The sequence below is a fragment of the Narcine bancroftii genome, chromosome 8 (assembly GCF_036971445.1).
Source record: "Narcine bancroftii isolate sNarBan1 chromosome 8, sNarBan1.hap1, whole genome shotgun sequence".
NCBI classification, from domain to species: domain Eukaryota; kingdom Metazoa; phylum Chordata; class Chondrichthyes; order Torpediniformes; family Narcinidae; genus Narcine; species Narcine bancroftii.
Genome location: NC_091476.1, coordinates 20,744,800 through 20,767,772, shown reverse-complemented (window position 1 = coordinate 20,767,772; position 22,973 = coordinate 20,744,800). Strand labels below are relative to the sequence as shown.

Below are 22,973 nucleotides of genomic sequence, written 5' to 3'. Positions count from 1 at the left end.
ATTCTTCCCAGAATAATTATGTTAAGTTTATTTAATATGATAATAACAAAAAAGAGTCCGAGTTGGTATTTGATATCTTTCTTTCATTCTTTCAAATGACAGAAACTGACTTAATTCATAACAATTATTTATTATCTTAATCCCTTTGTGGTCCCAAATCTTAAAAAGGTAATTATCAACCATAAAAGGAAAAAGTTAATTCCAATACAAAGGAGTATATCTAGATATTTTACCTTGAGTACCAATTTTTTAATATATCTCATCAAATGAGATAAAATTAGCAATTTATAAAAACTCAATAATTTAACATTCCATTTATAAACTAATTCATCTCTTCTATCTTCACCAATTCTATTTAATTCTATATCTGCCCAAGTCAAAGGCCTATCCAAATCAAACATTCTATTAATAAATTTTAATTGGGTAGCCTTATAATCATTTTTTTAAAAATTGGAAGTTGTTTTCCTCCTAATTCATATTTCCATGTTAACCTATGAATAGAAACTCCTTGCTAATTTGTCCTTCCATAAAAATGTCCTAACGACTGTATTCAAATCTTTAAAAAACATTTTAGGAATATTACAAGGAATAGTTTGAAAAAAATACTGAAGTCTAGGAAATATATTCATTTTTATACAATTCACCCTACCAAATAAAGTTAACAGTAAATATTTCCATTTATTTAAATCCTCTTTGATTACAGAGATTAATGGAGAATAATTTAAATCATATAAATGATCTATATGTCTATTTATTTTAATACCTAAATACTTATTTTGATAAGTCCATTTAAAATGTACTACTCCTTTACAAACAGAATAATCAGCTTAAGACAATGGCATAAGTTCACTTTTATTCCAATTCACTTTATACCCTGATAATTCTCCATATTGTATTAAACTATCCTGTAACACTTTCAACGACTCCTGTAGTACAGTTAAGTAAATCAACACATCATCCGCAAATAAACTAATCTTAAATTCGTCCAATCCTGTTTTAATACCCTTCATATTCCTTTCCTGCCTTATTAATTGAGCTAATGGTTCAATCACCAATGCAAATAATGCTGGTGAAAGAGGGCAACGCTGTCTCGTGGATCTCTCTAAATTAAAATAATCAGATAGAAGGCCATTTGTCATAACTCTAGCTTTTGGTTGTTTATGTACTGCCTTATTCCAACTTATAAACGTTGGTCCAGACTGAAAATTTTCGAATACTTTAAATTAAAAAAAAAACCATTCCACCCTTTCAAATGCCTTTTTGGCATCCAATGATAAGACCATTGGTAAGATCATTGGTAAGTTGAATTTCTCCCATGAAATATTAATTAAACTAATTAATTTAAGTACTTTATCAGCAGAGCATCTTCCCTTTATAAAACCCATTTGATCAATATGAATCAACTTAGGTAAATATTGCACTAACCTATTAGCCAAAATCTTAGTCAAAAGCTTATAATCAACATTTAATAATGAAATTGGCCTATAAGACCCAGGATTCAAAGGATCTTCATCTTTAAGAATTACTGTTATAAGAGCCTGTGAAAAAGATTCTGGTACAGATTGTGTATCTCTAACTTGCTGTAAAACGTCAACAAACACTGAAAGCAACAATTTTTGAAATTTCTTATAAAATTCCACAGTAAAACCATCCTCTCGTGGAGATTTACCATTTGGCATTGAATTAAGAACCAACATAATTTCTTTCAAATCTATTGGCTTCTCCAATTGTTCCTTAGTCCAATCATTTAATATAGGTAACTGCAACTTATTTAAAAAAACATCTATTTCATTTTGGTTCTGTTGCACTTCAGAAGTATATAATTTTTTAATATAAAATTCCTTAAACTGTTCATCTTGTAAGAAATTTTTGAATTTTTTCTAACTGCCTTAATCGTTCTAAATATTTGATCAGATTTCAATTGTCACACCAAAACTTTGTGCCTTTTCCCCTAACTCAATAATTTTTGTTTAGATCTTTGCAATAAACATTCAACTCTAGGAGTTTGTAATGTTTACATTTCAGTTTCATAGAATCTAATTGAGCTTTTTTTTCTTTATCTAATGTACTCCTCTGTAACCCTTTTTCCAAAATATTTATATTTTTCTCTAACTTATCAACCAGCTAAATCTTGCTTTTTAAGTTTATCTGTAAAACTAATAATCTGACCCCTTAAAAATGCTTTTAAAGCATCCCATACTACAAACTTACTCAACACAGAATCTCTATTTATACTTTATAACTGTTGAATTTGTTCATTAATATATTTACAAAATTTAGCATTTTTCAACAGTAAGTAAGGGGGCGTGGCGTGATGATGTAGGAGAGAGACGTGGGTGGTCATCTCTCCCAACAGATTTGTATAAAAACGTCTATAAATGCCTTTTTAAATATATGAACTTGAACAGTGTATTATTGGAATAGTTGAAAATAATCATTAAAAAAAGAGAGCTCAAACTATTGAAAAAACTGATTTTGAAGCAATCGGTGAGCTTGGAAGAAGTTCGGCCTACCTTGGAGCTGGAACAGATAACTCGAGTAATGTTACTCGTTCCCAGCACTGACAACTGGCTACTCCGAGGGTAACGCTGGCGCCTGGGCTATCCCTGGTCAAGATGGCGCCAACGGGAAATGATGTTCTGTGGAAACAGAGTCTTCGCGCATGTGAAGTAACTGTAATGGAGGAAGAGGAAATGGGAGCTGGAGCAGCAGGAGCAGTGGAAGAATTCCAAGAATCCAGTTCAAAAGAAGAAATACAACTTAGTGAACAGGAAGAAATACAAGGGAAACCTGTTGCAGCCCAGGGTAGGCATTCATCTAGATATAAAGACTATTTTGAGTTACAATTCCAAGCAATGTCACAGCAGATTTCTTTGGGCTTTACATCTGTTAATAATAAGCTTTCAAATGTGATGGAAGATATTTCAACTGTTAAAGCTGATGTTGCAAAATATGCAAAAGTTGTGGATAAAGTTCAAGAGAAGGTTGAAAAGATGGAAGATAAGTTGGAAGATTGTGTTTGTGATATCGATCAGTGTCAACAAAAGTTGAATACTTTTGATGATTCTTTTACCGGATGGAGGATTGAGAAGAGTGATTTACTGAAGAAAATTGATTAATTGGAGAATCAGAGCCGGAGAAATAATGTGAAGATAGTGGGTTTACCAGAAGATTTTGAAGGCTCTGAACCAGTTAATTTTTTTCAAAAATCAATACCTGATGACTTGGGAGTGGAAATGTTTCCAAATGGACAGGAATTGGACCCATAGAGCACTGAGAAGGAAACCTTTTTTTTAAATTTGCCTGATCTGTTTTGATTAGGTGCTTATGGTATCAGGATAGGGAACTAATTTTAAGATTGGCAGTTCAAAATGCAGAGCAACATGGAATGGAGGTCCATTGATGGTCCAGAATAGAAGAGTTTTTTCTATGCGGTGTGATATAGATAAATATTGGGATCGTTTGGTGGAATTGGGGTAGGTTACATGCATTCACACATTTTGAGGCAGATCTTATTTGGAGTGCTGAGGAATTCGTATTCAGTGGGCATTGCAGAGACAGTGCTGTACACATTTCACAGATGGCTGCTGATTGAAATGATGTCATCGGGTGTGTCGACTGGAGATGGGTCATCTGTGTTGAGCATTTTTGCAAGGCTTCTGATCTTTCTGCAAATTGCGCGGAGGGGTCACTCTTGAGAAGTTTGTTTGCCTGGGGCAAGCGGATGGGAACAGAAGGATAGCTCCTGTTGTTTGCTGAAGAAGGTGGGGGTTTTTTTTGCAGGTGGGAGAGTCACATGGGCTTTCTGGCAGTTGGAGGATGAAGAGACCGAAGGACTGAGCGGTCACAGCTGAGGCAGGCGGGAGGCTTGTTGGAATTGAAACGCGGCTCCAGAGCGGCAGATGGCTGGATGTGCTATTTGTCTGATGTGTCTCTTGGAATAAATGGAGCAGAAAGGAAATCTGTGGTCGCCTGAAAAAAAGAGGTTATCATCTGGAGAACCCTGATGGGGAAAGTTTCATCAGGAAGACATTGAGGTGACCAATGGTGGTACCTCAGTTGTGGAAATCCTGGAACAACAAATCTCTCTCTGCAAACCTACAAAGAACCTTACTGAGCGGTAAACATTTACCTTTCGAGCACCAAAGCCTGGTGAACTTTATACATGTTAAATTCTGTGCACAGTATACGAATTGCCTGCAACCAATGAACTTGGAAGAATGTGAAGTGAGATTGAACTGTGAACCAAAGAACTTTTTAAAAAAAAATTACACACACATCATACACGTGCACTTAGATTTAGAAGGGAGTTAATTTGGATTAGTTAAGTTAATAGAGATAAGTTAAAGTTTGATTCTGTTTTCATGTTTAAAGATGATTTAAAAAAAACCAACTTTTTAAAGTAACTATTTGTCTTGGTTTTGGGGTCCTTTGGGCTCGTAACGGCGGATCTTAGCCAAAAGACGTAAAGAATTTAATTCGGTGAAAACAGTCATCTAGCAGAAGGGTTATAAATTTGCTTTTAGATTCCCTGCTATCTTAAAAGATTTTTTTATGGGGAATATGAATCAATTTTTTTTGAGGATGATGGAGATGCATTGATTTTTGCTAATTCTTTGGCTGATCTTAAGAAAGGTTGGTCTTCATCTTCTCAAGCACAAAAAAATGAATGGAGTTACTAAGAAGAATGGTAATGGGGTTTAGAAGGAGAAAAAGAAGAAAGTGCAGAAAGATTGATTGGAAGAGATGCAACAAAAGGAATCAAGTGATTTTGAAGAGATCTTGATTGAGGATGAGCAAAGTGAACAAAGATTTGGAAGAAGCTTATCATACGTGAGGTTATGGTTTTTTTTTGTTAATTCTGTTCAGGGGAGATGAAGAATCTCATTGTAGCTGAACCGACACTGTCACTCACTTAATGGCTTAGGCCACTATTCATGTTTAAAGAGAAGTAGTACTTAGAGACAATCATTTTTTTTGCCTTTGCATTTTCACATTTCAGAACCTCTTACAATTATACTTTTACATTCCACTATCTCCCTCGTTGTAAATCTTTCAATGATCCTTTACTGATTTCTAAAATATCTCCCCATCTTCAGGCCCACTGCTGTTATTTGCAACTTTGTAGATACTTTTAATAAAATTTAGTACCATCATTCTATTGTTGGTTATGAATGAGTCACATTTCTCATGGTCTTTATTTCTAAATGGAATATGAAGGTATTTCATGATTTATGAACATTCAGTTGACATACAATGCTTGTTTTTGTTGTAACAAACAATCCTTGGATAATTGTTCCTTTGTTGCCTAGCCCAATGAGTTTGAAATGTTTTGAGACTCCATTTTTGAAAAGTTTGTGGGGTCTATTCATGTTCATTTATCTTCCCTTGTTCTGCTCCAAGATATTGTTGAGGCTGAAGTGGGATTTGTTGGAATCACTGAGCTGCTGCAGGACACATAATTAATCAGAGAAGCTCTATTAAAGTAACAGTGTGGCTTAGTGTACAGGGCTAACTTTTAAATTTTTAAAATGTATTAATAATGATAAATCATACAATAAAAATACATACATGATGATTTTGCAAATATACCCCCTACAACCCCCTACCCTAACCCACCCACCCCTCCCCACCCCCCTCTAAACTACCCCAAAAAGAAAAATAAAGAAAAGAAAGGAGAGGAGATCACATAACATAAAACTCTCAATCAGTTGTTTGCCATGGTTTGTAGCAACACAATCAATACGTAGGAAGAAAATTAATAATTCAACCCCATTTATTCCAAATACAGGCTCCAAGTTTTAACAAAAAAAATTATGTAAATTGTTATTTTTTTCCAGTGCTGAATACTCAAATTAGTCTCATTCTTTCAAGTAATTGCCAAACATTTTCTAGCCACAGGTAAGGCTAATCTCAAAAAAGCAATTTGAAATGTATTTAATTTTAACTCAAAACTCAATTTCTTAATATAACCCAATAAAAATTCTAAAGGATCAAGTGGAATTTTCAATTTAAAAGTAGTTTCTAAGACTTTTTTAAGTCTACCCCAAAAAAGGTTTCACCATCTCACATAACCAAGTAGAATGTAAAACAGAACCAACTTCCTTATGACATCTATAAATTTATATTTCTTTAATTTCTCAGGGTGAAATATAATTAAAGAAAATTATAATGAACCAATCTGTACCTTACATTTACAATTTTAGTCATACTATCCTCACATAGATTCATCAAATCATCCTGAGAGATAGATATGGACAAATCTTTTTCCCACTTTAATTTAGATTTATAAACATCCGACTTAAGCATTTTATTCTGCAATAAAGCATATATCTCTGATATAAATCCTTTCTTGCCCCCATCAGTAAGTAAAATTTCAAATTTTAAACACCTGGGTAGCTGTAACATACGCTCAAAATTATCCAACAATAGGGCTTTAATTTCATAAACAATAAAAGAGTTCAAAGATATTTCATATTTTTCTCTCATTCTTTGGAGTCGAATAAAATATCTGCTTCATAACAATCTTCTACTAATTTAATCCCACAACTTCAAAAGTTGATTATTAAGTGTAAAAGAAAAAAGCTTATTTTGAAACAAAGGAGGTTTACCTGAAATTTTACCTTGAAGACCTATAATTTCATTTTTTTAAATTCCATAATTCCATTAAATGTTTCAACTCGGGCAAATTATAATTACTTAATAACTGAGAATCCCATCTATAAATAAACTGATCCATCTTCTTCTCACCAATCTAAGATAATTAAATATTAGCCCATATCAAAGGTTTATCCACTTCAAATATCCTGTTAATAAATTTCAACTGTGCTGATTCATAATAATTCTGAAAATTAGGAAGTTGCAAACCTCCTAATGCATACATCCAAGTTAATTACAGAGAACTAAACAACGATATTATGAGTTGGTGAGGGAACTCATAAAGTCTTAGCTTGGCATTTAAAAACAGAGCAAGCTTCTAGAACAATAAATGCTATTAGACATGATTCAATGATTACATATAAACCTCAAGAAATTAATGATGAGTATTGTAAATTTTATTAAAAATTGTATTCTTCTGAAGTGTTGGAAGATGAAGCCAAAATTAATTTTTAAAATCTGATTTAGCTTTACCTTTTTTGAAGGATAAGGATATCAAGGATTTAGATGCTTCCTTTACTGTAAAAGAAGTGATGGATGCACTTTGATCTATGCCTAGTGGGAAGTCTCCAGGAGATAATGGTTTTACTTCTGAATTTTATAAAGAATTTCAGGACTTATTAATTTCTTTATTGATGGATGTATTGAAACAGGCCATAGAGGTTTGTTCTTTTTCATATTCTTTTTCTAAAGCAATTATTATAGATTCTTAAGAAGGATAGGGACCCATTAAAAGAAGGGTCTTATAGACCTATTTCTTTATTGAATGTAGATTATGAAATTGTTGCCAAGATTCTAGCTAATAGATTAGCTAAATATTTACCAGATTTAATTCATGTAAATCAAGCAGGTATTATTAAAAATTGATATTCAGCAGGCAATATTGTAAAATTGATTTCTTTAATTAATGTTTCTCGGGAACAATCTGACCAACCAATGGTAATTCCTCTCGATGCAGAAAAGGCTTTTGATAGAGTGGAATGGAGTTTTTTATTTAAAGTTTTGGAGAAATTTAATTTTGGGTGTTTTTTTAATTGGTTGGATTAAGGCTTTCTATAGAAGACCTACTGCTAGAGTTGTGTCAAATGGACACATATCTTCACCTTTTATGTTATCCAGATCGACTAGGCAAGACTGCCCTTTGTCACCAGCTCTATTTGCATTAGTTACTGATTCTTTGGCTCAGATGATTTGACAAGATCGTAATATTAAAGGTATTAAGGTGAAAGCTGATGAATATCAAATAAATTTGTTTGCAGATGACATTTTGATATATTTAACAAGCTTTGAAATCTTTGGAGAGTCTGCATGATAGATTGAAGTAGTCCGGTGAAGTATTGGCTTCTCAAATTAACTTGGAAAAGAGTGAAATTATGACTTGATCTGAAATAGATTATTCTCAGTACAGGCATATTGTCAAATTTAAGTGGTCAGATTGGATTAAGTATTTAGGTATTAAGATAGATACTAATTTAATCATATGTATGAAGTTAATTACCTATCTTTACTGTCTAAAATTAATGATGATTTGAATCGGTGGAAAGATTTACCTATAACATTAATAGGACGTGTTAATAATATTAAAATGAATATATTTCCTAGAATTCAATATCTTATTCAGTCTATTCCTTGCAAGAAAACTGGCAGGATTGTCCTACATTTAAAACACCCTAGAAGCACCTGCCACTTTTCATATGGCTATTAATTGGCTCTGATACTATTCATTAATTTATATCGAGATCTTCATATTTTTCAATAAATCCTCTTTCTTAATTCAGTCTATATTGATTATTTTGTGTCTTGCTCCAACTAGATCCTCCTCTCCTACTTAATCTTCTTTTGCAGACCAAAGGGGTTGTTTTTAACCTGACATTGAACAGGCCACATGACCTATAGCAATGAATATTATTATGTGCAAGTCATGGGACCCAAATTTGCTCACTCATAGTACTCTCTATACATGGACAGGAATTTGGCCGTTCATTGAAAGGACCCAACCCTGTTGACTGGCTGGAACCCCAACATATACGAAGGTTTCAAATTCATTCCTGCCATCTTGGGATTGTTACTGATAGTTTTCCACCAGTTAGCCTCTAAAATCAACTGCCACACATTAATAAATGGTTCAGTAAAAATACATTTAATGTACAGACTGATTATGTTATGAATGATTCTTTTTATTCCAGATGTTTACAAAAACTGGACGAAGCTGGTTGGACTGTAGGAAGCCACTACTGGCTAATAGATTTCTGGATTTGGCTGTGACGGTACTTGTTATAGATTTGTTTTCTAAATGTAATTGATAACTTTGATTTTGTATACAACAGCCATTCAGTTAATCGTATATGCTCAAAACATCTTTTTGTAATTTACTTTTAAAAAGAGGAATATTAACTTGAAATAGCAGAGGACTGTATTTTCTAACTTGGATTTGTTCTGAGTTTTATTAAGAGATTTAAAAGAAAACTATCTGCTAGATACAATGTTGTGTTTACCAAAAGTTAAACTTGGGCTTAAAAAAAATAATAATTTGTGTGATAAAAGCTGGGAGAATTTATAGTTTAGTGACTCAAAAGCCATTGTGGTTAACTGTCATGGAGACGATGCCAGGTTACAGTTTAAGAACCATTATATTCCTTGCTGCTTGGAATTGAAATAATGATCAAATTGTCACACTTTAGTTTCAGATTTAGAATAATTCTGCAGCCTTGCAAAAACTTAAGCATGCCATTTAGGTGATAATAACAGGTGAAGAGAGATCGAGATTGATTTAATGGTTTGACTGGAGATAAGAAATTGTGTTTATTGGTATGTCACTTGCTGTTCCCAGCTCAAACTGGACAGGACAGTCCTCAGATCTTTTAATTGGAGTATCCTGAAATGATGTTAAATTTGGAAGTGACAGGAAATCTGAGGCAAACAGTGAGCAACCAAATGTGTTTGAGCTGCAGTGATGGGGAAGGTTGGCGAGAACTTCTGGAATATCTGTGATCAGGCCGAGATCTAGGTTGCACAGATGAAGCAATGGCTTTTGGTGCCTTCTTTGATTGGGATCAATCTGAAGTAGTGTAAATAAAGAAAAATCAGAGAGGGAAGTTGGAGAAGGAGGGGTGGGAAGGACAAAGTGATTGTAATAGAGTGAAGACCAAGGTGTGCAGGTGACTCAATTGCTTTCTGTGTCATTTAACAAAGGAATCAGTCTGAAGTGCCAAGTAAAGGAAGAAAAATTAGGGCAATTACAGAGGGGGAAAAAAAAATTGCTCAACAACGCTGGAACTGTGAAATGCAGAACACAGAGGTTTCTGGAAATCTGAAATAAAACAAGATGATGAAAATAGTGAGCAGGTCAATAAAGCTTCTGCTTTATTTGCCACATTTCTAATCTCTGTCCCTGCCTTTTCCTTCAAGCCAGAAGGAAAAGGTTTCCCTTCTATTAACCATCCATTCTATCTGCCTCTATAATTAAGCCAATTACAGATTCAAATTGCCCTGGATCTTACTGGCTCTTGCTACTTGATATTTTCTCATATGGAACCATTCAATCTCTCTCCATGATGCAACATAATGTGCTGGGTATCTTCAATGTTCTCCTTATTTCAGATTTCTTCCAATTGCTATATCTGCATTTCACAGTTCCAGTCTTTTTGATAGTATTTTTCTTTGTAGCTGTCTCGTTCATAGTTTCTAATCTATACCATTCTCCTTTTGTTTAAACCAGTGGTCTCAAACTTTTTCTTTCTACTCACATACCACCTTAAGTAATCCCTATGCCATAGGTGCTCTGTGATTACTAAAGGATTACTTAAAATGATATGGGGGGGGTGGGGGGGGGGAAGGTTGAGAACCACTGTTCTAGACCAAATTGTTACTGAAATAATTTGCTTTATTCTAGAATAAAAGTATTTTACTCAAGTTCTGGTGAACTTCACACTGTTGACTTGATTTGTGCTTTATTAACAACAGGTGGAAATGTGAAATCAGTACCATGCTAAGCTCGTGCATAAACTTGTGAGCTTTGACTACTCGGTGTTTTTAAAAAAAATATACATATCCCGTCACTTGAAAGGGAGATTGAAATCAGGTCTATATCTTGCTGCCCAGAAAAAAAAACAATTTCCCCTCAAGTTTCATTCCATAATCTGGTGCTGATACAGTTTTTTTTGAACTGTCAGGCAAATTCTATTTCACTTTTCAATTTTCATTCACTTTGATATTGACTGTTCTGTTTATGCTGATTAGTTTTAGTTAGTGGTTAAAAAAGCTTCCAGAAATTATTTTTAAGATTGGTGTGTAAATAAATGTATAGATATGAATTGCAGGTGCAATAATGAGAATTTCTTGTTTAAAAATTCAGCATTGTATGTGTTTTAAGACAGTTAATAACAGCATCTTTTTTTTCCCTTCTGTTCATACTTCCTACATAGAGTTTGGAAATGTTATATACAAAGCTCATGGCTGGAAAAGATGGAATTTCAGATCTAAATATCTTTAAGAATGATGTGGAAAAGGACCTTTTCAAAGTGCATTCCTATCAGGCAGAATCGGTAATTTAAAAAAAAATTTAGACATTCAGCCACAAGTCTGTGCTGCCCAATTTACACCTCATGAACCTACATCCATGTTGCGTTTTTGACCTGGAGCCCCCAGTGAAAACCCATACAGACATGGGGAGAACGTACAAATTCCTTACAGACAGTGTGGGGTTTGAGTCGTGTTCCGGTCCTGATTGTTGGCACTGCAAAGGTGTTGTGCTAACTGCTACACCAACCAAACATCTTGAGCTACAGATTATATATGTTATGATTATAATAATATGTCACTCTTTCCAGTGGAACTTTCTTATAATAGACATTCCCAGGTGGATTTGCTGGGACATAACATTCATTACTTTTTGAAGTGTGCCAGACAAACAACAATGGCTTTTGATCATTTTATTTTTGCGTCAATCTTGCTCAGTGCAGCATGACAAAATCCCCATGGTTTTGGCAAACTTTCTTTATAACAGTGTGCAATTATATCCCATTATGTTGAGCGAGTGCAGTTGTTAGAGCAGCAATCGGTTTTTAGTAGAGTCTCCACTGGTGCCATCTGCCAAAGGTTTTCTGTAGATTTAAGGCTGGGCAAGATAGAGTAGAATTTGTTCAAACCATTTTGAAGAATTCAAAGTGCCAAGCCTTTTGGCAATAAATAAGCTTGGAATAAAGTTCCTGAATTTAGTACAAAGTATTAGAAGCATTTTGCCAATAAGTGAACCTTGGGACAAAGTAACTGAATTTCTGTCAAGTTCTAGTGGGCTTAGAAGCATAATGTCAGATGAAGATAACAAATAAGAATAAAATATTGAGCCTTGAAAATCCTTGGCATTTAACTTCATAATATGGCTTTTCACTTGCTGAGACATCTTTTCCCATGCATTTTTTTTTAACTAAAATTCTTGATTATTGATTTTTGGATGCTCTTAAATTAACTAAAAATATCTTAAAAGAGAAAGTATGGCAAATATATGGAAGAAATCCAAACGATATGCAAGGCTTGTTAATATTTTGCAGATAGATATGTCTCTAGAAGGTCTTTCAATTTACACTTGCTTGGAAATACGAGTCTTAAAATGGATGTAAAGTATAGTTAGCTAAATTAGTGTTCAAGAAACCTGCTATTCCCATAGTGAAAGAAATGAAATTGTTTTTTTTTGGTAAAGATGCCACTTGTAATCCATTATTCAGGTGCACTGATTTTCTCAGCTAATTGGGTGTTTTGGTGCTGAATTTTTTTTTGCTAAAGGAGGAAAATTATTGAATTTATGATGATCAATCTGCAGAAGACCTTTTGGGGGGATCAGTGTTGTGTTTTGATAAATTTTGTTGATGTTTCTCTCTATATTAGGCTGTGATTCAGTGCGATCATAAGAATGCAGTGACTTTTATCCAACGCTGCGAAGATATGCTGCTCAGATTACCTAAAGAGGTTTGTTTATCTACATAGTTGATCTGTGTTTGGTCTGAGATATTTGTTAAATTAGATGATTAAAGAATGATAGTGGGAGGAAATGAAAAATATGAGGATTCAAAATGTATTTTTGGCTTAAACTCCAACAAAGCAAAGAAAATGGAATTTGCACCTGAAAAAAAGGTTTTTTAAATCTAAATTTCACTTTCTGTTTCTGCTTTTTTGTTTTAGAGAGGTTATTTGTCCCTGCTGTGTTACAATTTTGGAATAGAAACTTATCAGGAGAAGAAATATGAAGAAAGTGCTTTCTGGCTGAGGTAAATACATTTTATTTAATAATTTTTAATGGATCGCTAAACAAGACGTGATAAAGATATGAACTGAAACCTTTTTGTACAAATAACTAAAAAAAAACAGAAACAAGTGTAGACCAGTTAGTTTTGCTGACAGTAAGAATGTTGTCAAGCAACTGGATCCACTTCATTTTCTTGCTGTTTTATCCTTTGATTCTTCAGGATACCTGAAATCCATCAAGTTAAATCTTAAGCATTCTAGACAATTTCAAGGTCTTGGGCTTATTTAATTCCTAAATTGTTTCCAAGTAATGAGTTTGCTAAGATTGTCCAGCCATGGAAAGCTCACTCAAAATCTGTCCTTTAATTCTCTTTTAGAATCTATGAAATTTGCAATAATTTCACAATCTCATTAGTTTCAACTGTCCATACTAATACATCCAATAATTTTCATTTTGAATATTTACCTGGGAATAGGTAACATTTGTAAGTGCATTCAATTTAAAATGCATATGATTCTATTCCCCGATAAAGGGCTCAGGCCCGAAATATTGATTGCCTTTTATTTCCTATGGATGCTGCGTGACCTGAGTTTCTTTGGCATTTGTTTGTATTGCATGTGACCCTATTGCATGACCACAATCCTTTCACGTTTATTTTTTAACTTGAGATAACTCTTTGAGTTAATTTGCATAAAAGATCTTTCAATTAGAGCTGACCAAACATTTCTCGCTCAGATTCTTTGCAGTATTTCTTTCACCACAAGGTTACCTATGGCTGTGCAATGACATGCAAAATGGAGGAAAAGGTAATCCTTTTTGTTGTATTTAGTTAATTTAGCTAAGTGTGTCTTATACCATCAGCCGGAGCTATGACATTGGAAAAATGGATAAAAGATATTCCCCAGGTTCTCCTGTGCAGGTATGTACTATTTATGTGTTCTGTATATATAATGTTAAGAATCGCACGTAACAAACAGCAATAGGCAATGAACCAGGCAGTGTTTAATTTTAAACCACTAATTTTATTTCTTACTCTTAAGCTACAGTCTTAACTCTTAAACTATCCTTAACACTAAATCGATACCCAGCTATGCACAGGTGTCTAGTGCACGTGTGTGTGACATACCCAAACCATTACAGTCCAGGCCAAAATCCATAAAGTTACTTTAAAGTTCAGTCTTTAGAATTTAGTGTTGAAGCGTAGGCCTTTGAAATTTGATGCCCAGAATTAATGTTGAACTGATAAGAAGACTGGAGTTGTGGCTGCTACAGACTCACAAATTCTTGCATTGCTTTTGAAGAAATGTCCATTCACACGAGCTGTAGTCATAACACTCCTGGTCCTTTTGTAGGCAAGACTCGAACTGGGTGGCCTCCACGAAGCTTCCAAAACCCTGGCACTGGTCTCTCCAAGTAACTTCATTGCTAGTCACACTTAAAGTGAAGCACTTTGCTTCCTAAAAAGATCCTCCTGGCACAGGTCAATCCACCGAAAAGGTCCAGTCATTCACAGAGCATGCTTTGGTCTGAATTCCACAAAAAGCTGCTTTAAAAAGCTGCTTTCTCATCAGCAGCCAGAATGGTTCTCCCTTTGTAAAATCACAATGTACTTGCAAATGTGTCAAATTCTGGAACAGACTGAGGGAAAGTTTTTCCATTGTATTGAATTATCGCTGGGCTGTTACTTGTGCTTGTGTCAAATGTGACCTCCTGACTATACTATCCCTTAGAATGATAATGGGAGCTCATAATAAATAACAACATATGATGTAGGAGCTAAGTAGAGCTGACGTGATGTTGGTGGTTCTGACCATGATGCCCTTCAACATGAAGCTGGTCTATAGACATAAATATGAAGTTTCACTGAAACCAAATTAAGCTGTCGGATCTTAACCAGGTGGGCTGCGGCTGTACTCCACCTACAGAGATGCTGAAGGCGTCACACAGTTGTGCCTCCTTAACCATCTCCATCAGGAGTCTGAAGGAGCTGTCCTGTCTACTGTTGGCACTGCTGGATTGTCCAGCCCAATGAATAATACAGTTGAAGTCACCTGTCACAATAACTGGCCTGGATGTCACTAGTAACAGTGCAAGCTCCTGAAAGACAGCCAGTCTCACTGCATAGGTGAAGCATACACATTGATCAGCTGGTGTAGGGTGTTGCAGTACTTTAGATCCACCATAAGAAGATGGCCCCAACCACCTTCTTGACTTGGTGATTGCAAAGTTGCTTATGTCCAACACGTACAACAATAATTACCCCACCACCCATCCTTGCCTCCTGACCATACAGATAACCCATGGGACCACCATTGCAGCCACACTCCTGTCTAAAAGTCATATCTGTCTAGACTTTGGCAAGGTATTGCAAGGCAATACAACGTGTATTGACTCTGCACATGTTGAGAATTGCTATTTTAATCTCCATTGTTGTATATCAAAAGATTGTGTCTCAGTTATGTAAGCAGTGAACAAGTACATTCAAATCTGTTTTTCCATTCAATTAAATCATGACCAATGTTGTATTTCAAATTCCTTATCAGTACTTTTTCTATTCCATTCATTCAAACTCAACTTTAAAGTTTAATCAACAAAAGATGATGCCCACAATGTTGTCATGTGGAGAATTACAAATATTGTTCCATTCTTCTCTTCAAATAACTCCATCTAGTGAACTTTCATTCCAGAGCTTCATTCCAAATCTATCATTCTTTGGTTTGAGAGTCCAAAATTACAGACAGAATTTTAGTGCTACTAAGTGTAGTCTCATTAAACTTCGCAAAGCCTTTATTATTTTAGCATCCCTATCCCTCACCATTTAAGGTGAACCTGCTTTTTGTCCCACTACTGTAATTGTTTATGGTACCTGCATGTTAATTTGAGGCACGTTATCTTGAAACATCTTCAAACTTTGTCAATCATATAATGCTGTGTATGACCAAGGATCAAAGGATTTAAATTTATCTGGTGGATATCTGAATTAACAATACAATGTTTCAGCAGTTGGCTATTTGAGTCCTTTAAAATCATTAAACAGAAGGAACAAAATTTTGTAAGTGGACTACAAAGTGCAACTACTATAGTGTTACCCATTTAGTGAATTCACCTAAGATGAGAATCTGCTTGAATATATTAATATATGCAAGCAACATGGAGGTGTAATTTCTAACTAATTGATGTTTCTCTGTTTTAGGCAAAGATTTTGCGTTTATTAGCTAATGTTTATCTTGAGTGGGACATCAAGAAGCACCAAGAAAGAGCTCTCAATGCTGTTATTTTGGCAAATGAAGTAAGATGTGCAGTTCTGCAGATTTATTTACCATGAGTTATGCCTGTTAATTTGACACAATCATCTGTTTTCTTTCAACTGTGGCATCCTGTTCACTGCCTTTCACACAGAAGTATTTTTCTCCTTGAATGCTTTTTCTAGAGAGTGTATCTCATAATTATACTCGTGCTAACTTTTGGGAGTTTTGGAAACTAGAGAACATCAAAGTAGGGGAAACAGAATGTATTGTCACCAATATAAGACATAGCAAAAATAAAGTTTGTAATTGGAAAATAATGAGTTAGAGCCTAAGAGCAAAATCTTACTATTTTCTGATAGTGTTCTGGTTACTCAATCCAATAGGAAAATCCCCATCCAGCTGGACTCTTCTTAAAGATAAAAATCCTTTTAAGTTGTACTTTTCCTGATGAAGCTGTTTCTGCAGGTAAGAAGCAGAAATTTATTTGAACAGCATAAAAATTGTGACATCATGATGTTGAACACAGGCAATACAATATTGGTATCATAGTATTGGTGCAATGAAGTTATTCAAGCACTAGGAATAATTTCATTATGGCACTTTTTTCTAATTTAATGTTTTAAGACAAAAACATTGACTCCAGAGGGCACATCTGGTTACCACTACAGCTTAATGTGTGAAGAATATCACTTGAAGATTCAGTGCTGTTATTTCACAGAGAGTTGGAATTCTTTCTTGCAGAGTATATACTTCTAGATAGGGCCTCACCCTGTGCTTAAAATATTTCTGACCTTGCAGACCTCTCACAAGATGCAAGTCATGGCTTCTAGTTAACTTCTCTGTGGCTCACAGGATATGGAAGAAAAGACTCTATTTATAAATGCAGCTCAGAAGACTGAGAGTGTTTTTGATTTGTTTCTATAAATGAAACACCAAAGACACTGAAGAAGATTTAATTCATCAAGAATAAAGCAATCCCAAGACTTGTGATGTGGTCCAATACTTTACTATTGCCTGCATTGCGTACTCCTATGTGAATTGAATTGGATGACAATAATCTTTCAAAGCGCCCTTCTTGACAGGGAGCAAGGAATGTTTGATAAATTTAAACTGCATTAATTTTAATGGAAGAAATCTGCTTGGAAAGCCAGGTAAAGTCAGAGCATGGATATGGTCAATGGACTGGGATATTATGGTTATTACAGAAATTAGAGAGAACATCATGGGAGTACTTGGAGAGGATATTCCTGGGAAATTTTCCATTGAAGCGATATGTATCAGTACCAGACCACCACAGGGCTGCATTCTTAGTCATCCTGTTCTACTCACTATACACCTATAAATGTGTGGCTCAGTATGAGAACAAAGCCGTCGATAACGCAGTAGTGGGTTGTGTAAAATGGGGCGATGAGTAGCACAAAGCAGGGAGATTGAGAACTTGACTGAATGATACACCATTAACAATTTTGTACTCAGTGTCACCAATACCAAGGAGCTGATTATTGACTTCAGGAAGGGAAAACCCAGAGGTGTACAATCCAGTTATCATTGGGGGATCAGAGGTGGAGAGGGTGAGCAAATTTAATTTCTTGGGAGTCACTATGTTGGAGGATCTTTCTGGACCCAACCTACTAATGGCATTGTGAAGAAAGAACATTAGCGCCTCTACTTCCTTAGGAATTTGCAGAGGTTAGGTGTGACATCAGAAACATTGGGAAATTGAGGAGTCATGTGATGGAGTAGTGGCCGGTAGGGGAACTCCAGCCCTCTCCAGAAAAGTAAAAAAAAAAGAGAAAAAGCAAAGGCACAAACATAAAAACGAATACAAAGTGAAAGTAAAAGTGTGGAGAAAATGGCAGTGAAGAAAGAAAAACCAAAAACAACAGGAAGGAAAGATGTCGGAAGAAGAATGTGAAGGCCTTACCTGTACGAGGAGGCCCGTCGTGGAGAGAGAAGCCCGCTCCCTGAGGTCAGTCGAAGCCCTGAACTCGGGACTACAAAAATGGCTCACGGAGCCAAACAAAAGTGCACAACCGCGCATGCGCAAGACAAAAATAACACTGACAGGAGGGGGGACCAGCTGAGGAGTCGATCTCCACAGCTGAAACAGACAACTACAACACAACAGCAAGAGGAAAACATAGAAAATAACGAGAGCAAGAAAGAAGAGAGTAAAAATAAGAAATCAAAGAAACAACAGATGACCAACCCAGAGGAAGACGATCAACACCAAGACACATATAATAAAAATAAGAAGACCAAAAATACCCAACAAAATAAAACAAACAACCCAACAAGAAAACCAGAAGAGACAGAGGTAAAGGACACAGATCCTGGAGTGGACTCAGAAGAGGAAGAACACAGAAAAATGGAAGATGAAGGGAAGGGCAAGTACATGGATTTTTTTTTAAAGAATATATGGAAACAGTAAAAGAATGGCCGTCACAAGAATTCAGTGAAATAAAAAGAAGAATAAAAAGTACAGAAGAAAAAGTGAATAGATTAGAGATGATCATGACAGATATAGGAAAAAGAGTAGACAAGGTGGAAGAACGAGAAACAGCCATAGAAATGGAAGTAGATGACTTAAAAAAGAAATTAGAAGAATCTGATAAAAAAGTTAAAGAGACACAAGAGCTGTTAGCTCAGAAGATAGATATAATGGAAAATTATAATAGAAGAAACAATATAAAGATAGTGGGCCTTAAGGAAGATGAAGGTGGCAAAAATATGAAAGAATTTTTAAAAGAACGGATCCCCAGGGTCCTAGGAAGACCAGAATTACAGGAAGAAATGGAAATAGAAAGGGCACACAGAACATTAGCCCCTAAACCACAACCACAACAAAAATCAAGATCCATTCTAGTAAAATTCCTAAGATATACAACAAGAGAAAATATATTGGAGAAGGCAATGAAGAAAATAAGAGAAGACAAAAAACCACTGGAATGCAAGGGTCAAAAATTTTTTTTCTATCCAGATAAAAGTTTTGAACTCCTGAAGAAGAAAGAGTTTAATGCAGAAAAAACGACCCGATGGGAAAAAAAAAAGGTTATAAATTTATGTTAAAATACCCAGCAGTACTTAAATATTTATTCCGGGGCAGCAAAACAGACTATTCTCGGATCCGGAAGAAGCACGAAAATTTGCAGAACAACTACAAAACAGACAGAGAGATGAAGAGATGTAACAAGAACAAAAATGAAAACAAACTATATGTATGTGTGTATGTATCTAAGAAGGGAAAGAAAGGAAGTAAGGAGGGAATTAAGAGAGTGACCTTTGTTATTTATGAAGATTAAAATCTTTTCTGGGGGGGCTGGGTGGGGAAGAATTACAGTCACTGTGAAATCCGTTGACACTTGCGAGTGAATTCACAAATCCAAACGGAGAGGGGAGATGTGGTTGCCCGACAAGGGACAAAGGGCAACTCAGAAAGGGGAGGGACTATTGGGGTTAAAGGAATTTTAGATATGAGAATAGTGGAAATATTTTATGTTTTAGAAATGTTGTCTTATAATGTTTTAAAAAAAGAAAGCAGAAATGGATAAGAAGGGGTGATGAGGAAACGGAAAGGAAAGATAAACAAAGTATGAAATGGCTATGTTGAACTATATAACTTTAAATATTAATGGAATACATAACCAAATCAAAAGGAAGAAACTTAAATTTACTGAAAAAAGAAAAAAATGATATAGCATTCGTACAAGAAACACATCTAACTGAAATGGAACACAAGAAATTAAAGAGAGATTGGATAGGACATGTAACAGCAGCATCATATAATTCAAAAGCCAGAGGAGTAGCTATATTAATAAATAAAAATGTACCAATCAAAATAGAAGAGGAAATAATAGATCCAGCAGGGAGATATGTAATGATAAAATGTCAGATATATTCAGAATTTTGGAATTTACTCAATGTATATTCACCTAATGAAGAAGATCAAAAATTTATGCAGACACGCAAGGGAACATACTAATAGGAGGGGATTTTAACCTTAATTTGGACTCAAACATGGATAAAACTGGAAAAAAAACTAACAGAAAGAACAAAGTAACCAAATTTATAATTAAATCGATGCAAGAAATGCAACTTTTGGATATATGGAGGAAACAACACCCAAAGGAAAAGGAATATTCATATTATTCGGGTAGACATAAAACATACTCAAGGATAGACCTATTCCTGTTATCAGCCCACATTCAAAGGAGAGTTAGGAAAACGGAATATAAAGCTAGACTATTATCGGACCACTCACCCCTGTTATTGGCAATAGAGCTCGAGGACATCCCACCAAGAATGTATAGATGATTAAACTCCATGCTACTTAAAAGACAGGATTTTAGAGAATTAATTGAATGACAAATTGAAATGTACTTTGAAATAAATACGGAATCAGTGAAAGATAAGTTTATACCATAGGACGCAATGAAAGTGTTCATCAGAGGGCAAATAATAAGTTATGTAACTAAGATGAAGAAGGACTACAATCGGGAAACAGAACAGTTGGAAAGGGAAATAACAAATACAGAAAAAGAATTAGCAATAAAGGAAGATGCAACTAAAAGAGAATTGGCAGACAAAAAATAAAATATGAAACACTACAAACATATAAAGTAGAGAAGAACATAATGAAGACAAAACAGAAATATGAGCTAGGAGGAAAAAACGCACAAAATTCTAGCATGGCAGCTTAAGACAGAACAAACTAAGAGAATGGTATTGACATCAAGGAAAAAAGACAAACAAATCACATATAATCCAACGGAGATTAATGAACACGTCAGAGAATTCTACAAACAATTATACCAAACTGAAAACGAAGGGAAAGAAGACAAAACAGATGAATTTTTAAACTAAAATTGAACTATCAAAATTACAAATAGAGGAACAAAATAAATTAACAGAACCATTTGAAATAGTAGAAATACAAAAGATAATAAAAAAAACTACCAAATAATAAAACACCAGGAGAGGATGGATTTTCAATAGAATTCTATAAAACATTTAAAGACTTATTAATTCCTCCCCTCCTGGAAGTAATCAACCAGATTGATAAAACATGAAACATACCAGATTCATGCAAAACAGCAATAATTACAGTAATACCAAAGACAGGGAAAGATCCACTAGCACCAGTGTCATATAGACCAATATCTCTACTTAACACAGATTATAAGACAATAGCTAAACTATTAGTAAGGAGATTGGCCGATTATGTACCAAAAAAAACTGGATTTATTAAAAAAAGACGAACAACGGACAATATCTGTAAATTTATTAACTTAATTCATGCAGTTGAAGGAAATAAAACACCAACAGTAGCGGTTGCTTTAGACGCAGAGAAAGCTTTTGACAGAGTAGAATGGAATTATTTATTCAAAGTACTACAAAAATTCAGCTTACCAGAGAAATATATTAATTGGATTAAAGCATTATATAAGGGGCCATTGGCGAAAGTGACAGTAAATGGATATATATCAAAACAATTTAACTTAAGCAGATCAACAAGGCAGGGATGTCCACTATCTCCCTCACTGTTCGCATTAGCTATAGAACCACTAGCAGAACTGATAAGAACAGAAAATAAAATAAAAGGGATAAAAATAAAGAGAAGGAATATAAAATCAGTCTATTTGCAGATGATGTTATAATATACTTAACAGAACCAGAAATATCAATAAAAGAATTATATAAGAAATTGAAGGAATATGGAGAAGTGTCGGGTTACAAGATTAACGTAAATAAAAGTGAAGCAATGCCAATGAATAATGCGGATTTCTCAAAATTTAAGAAAGAATCACCGTTCAGATGGCAAATGCAAGCAATAAGATACCTAGGTATACAACTAAATGAAAACCTCAACCATCTATATAAACTCAATTGCCATCCATTAATGAAAAAAATACAAGATAACTTAGAGCATTGGAAAGACTTACCACTAACACTGATAGGAAGGGTAAACTGTATTAAAATGAACATTTTCCCAAGGATACAATACCTATTTCAGTTATTACCAATACGCCTAACAGAGAAATTCTTCAACGAGTTAAAGAAAATAATAAGGAAATTTTTATGGAAAGGGGGGAAACTGAGGATAGCACTAGATAAATTAACAGAATGGTACAAACAAGGAGGCTTATAACTACCAAACTTTAAAAATTATTAGAGAGCCGCATAATTAAGATACCTATCGGATTTTTATCAAACAAGGGAAAAACCAGATTGGACCAGATTAGAACTAGATAAAATAGGGGAGAAGATATCTGAACATAAACTATATAAATGGGATGAAAAATTTGTACAACATAGGAATTCACTGGTATTGCATCATCTGCTCAACATTTGGAAGAAGATTCATGTAGAAAGGAATAAAACAAATTACCAACTACCAAAACTAATATTGACGCAAAATCAGCTAATCCCTTTTACAATAGATAATCTTTCCTTTAGAGAATGGGAGAGAAAAGGGATCAAAAGAATAGAAAATTGTTTTTCGGGAAATAAATTATTATCCTTTGAACAAATGAAGGATAAATATAATATAACTCACGATACAATGTTTGCATACTACCAACTGAAAACCTACTTGAAGGACAAATTGGGAAACAGTCTGAAGTTACCAGAAGGAAGCAATTTTGAATATGTGATTACAGATACAATGATAATCAAAAAATTTGTAACAAACATGTACATCAAACTGCAAGAAAAGGAGAACGAGGAAACAAATGGTAAACCTAAACAAAAATGGGAACAAGATCTAAACATAAAGATAAAGAATGAAACATGGGAGACGCTATGCTCCGGAACTATGAGAAATACAA

General features: G+C 34.6%; 1 protein-coding gene across 11 annotated transcripts in view; it reads left to right on the top strand.

Annotated features, from left to right (window-relative positions):
- Positions 1-22,973, top strand: part of tex11 (testis expressed 11) — a 150,940-nt gene that overhangs the window by 39,137 nt on the left and 88,830 nt on the right. For 10 of the 11 annotated variants that reach the window (XR_011342918.1, XR_011342919.1, XM_069893075.1 and 7 more), the window contains 7 exons: positions 8,844-8,924; positions 11,082-11,201; positions 12,541-12,621; positions 12,835-12,920; positions 13,760-13,817; positions 16,092-16,187; positions 16,530-16,611. Coding sequence is in view for 9 of the 11 variants with exons in the window: in XM_069893075.1 (XP_069749176.1) it covers positions 8,844-8,924; positions 11,082-11,201; positions 12,541-12,621; positions 12,835-12,920; positions 13,760-13,817; positions 16,092-16,187; positions 16,530-16,611 (604 nt within the window). In the remaining 2 variants the exon portion in view is untranslated. Of the gene's footprint in view, positions 1-7,142; positions 7,320-8,843; positions 8,925-11,081; positions 11,202-12,540; positions 12,622-12,834; positions 12,921-13,759; positions 13,818-16,091; positions 16,188-16,529; positions 16,612-22,973 lie in introns of all 11 variants that reach the window. The other variant, XM_069893077.1, reaches the window with a different exon arrangement.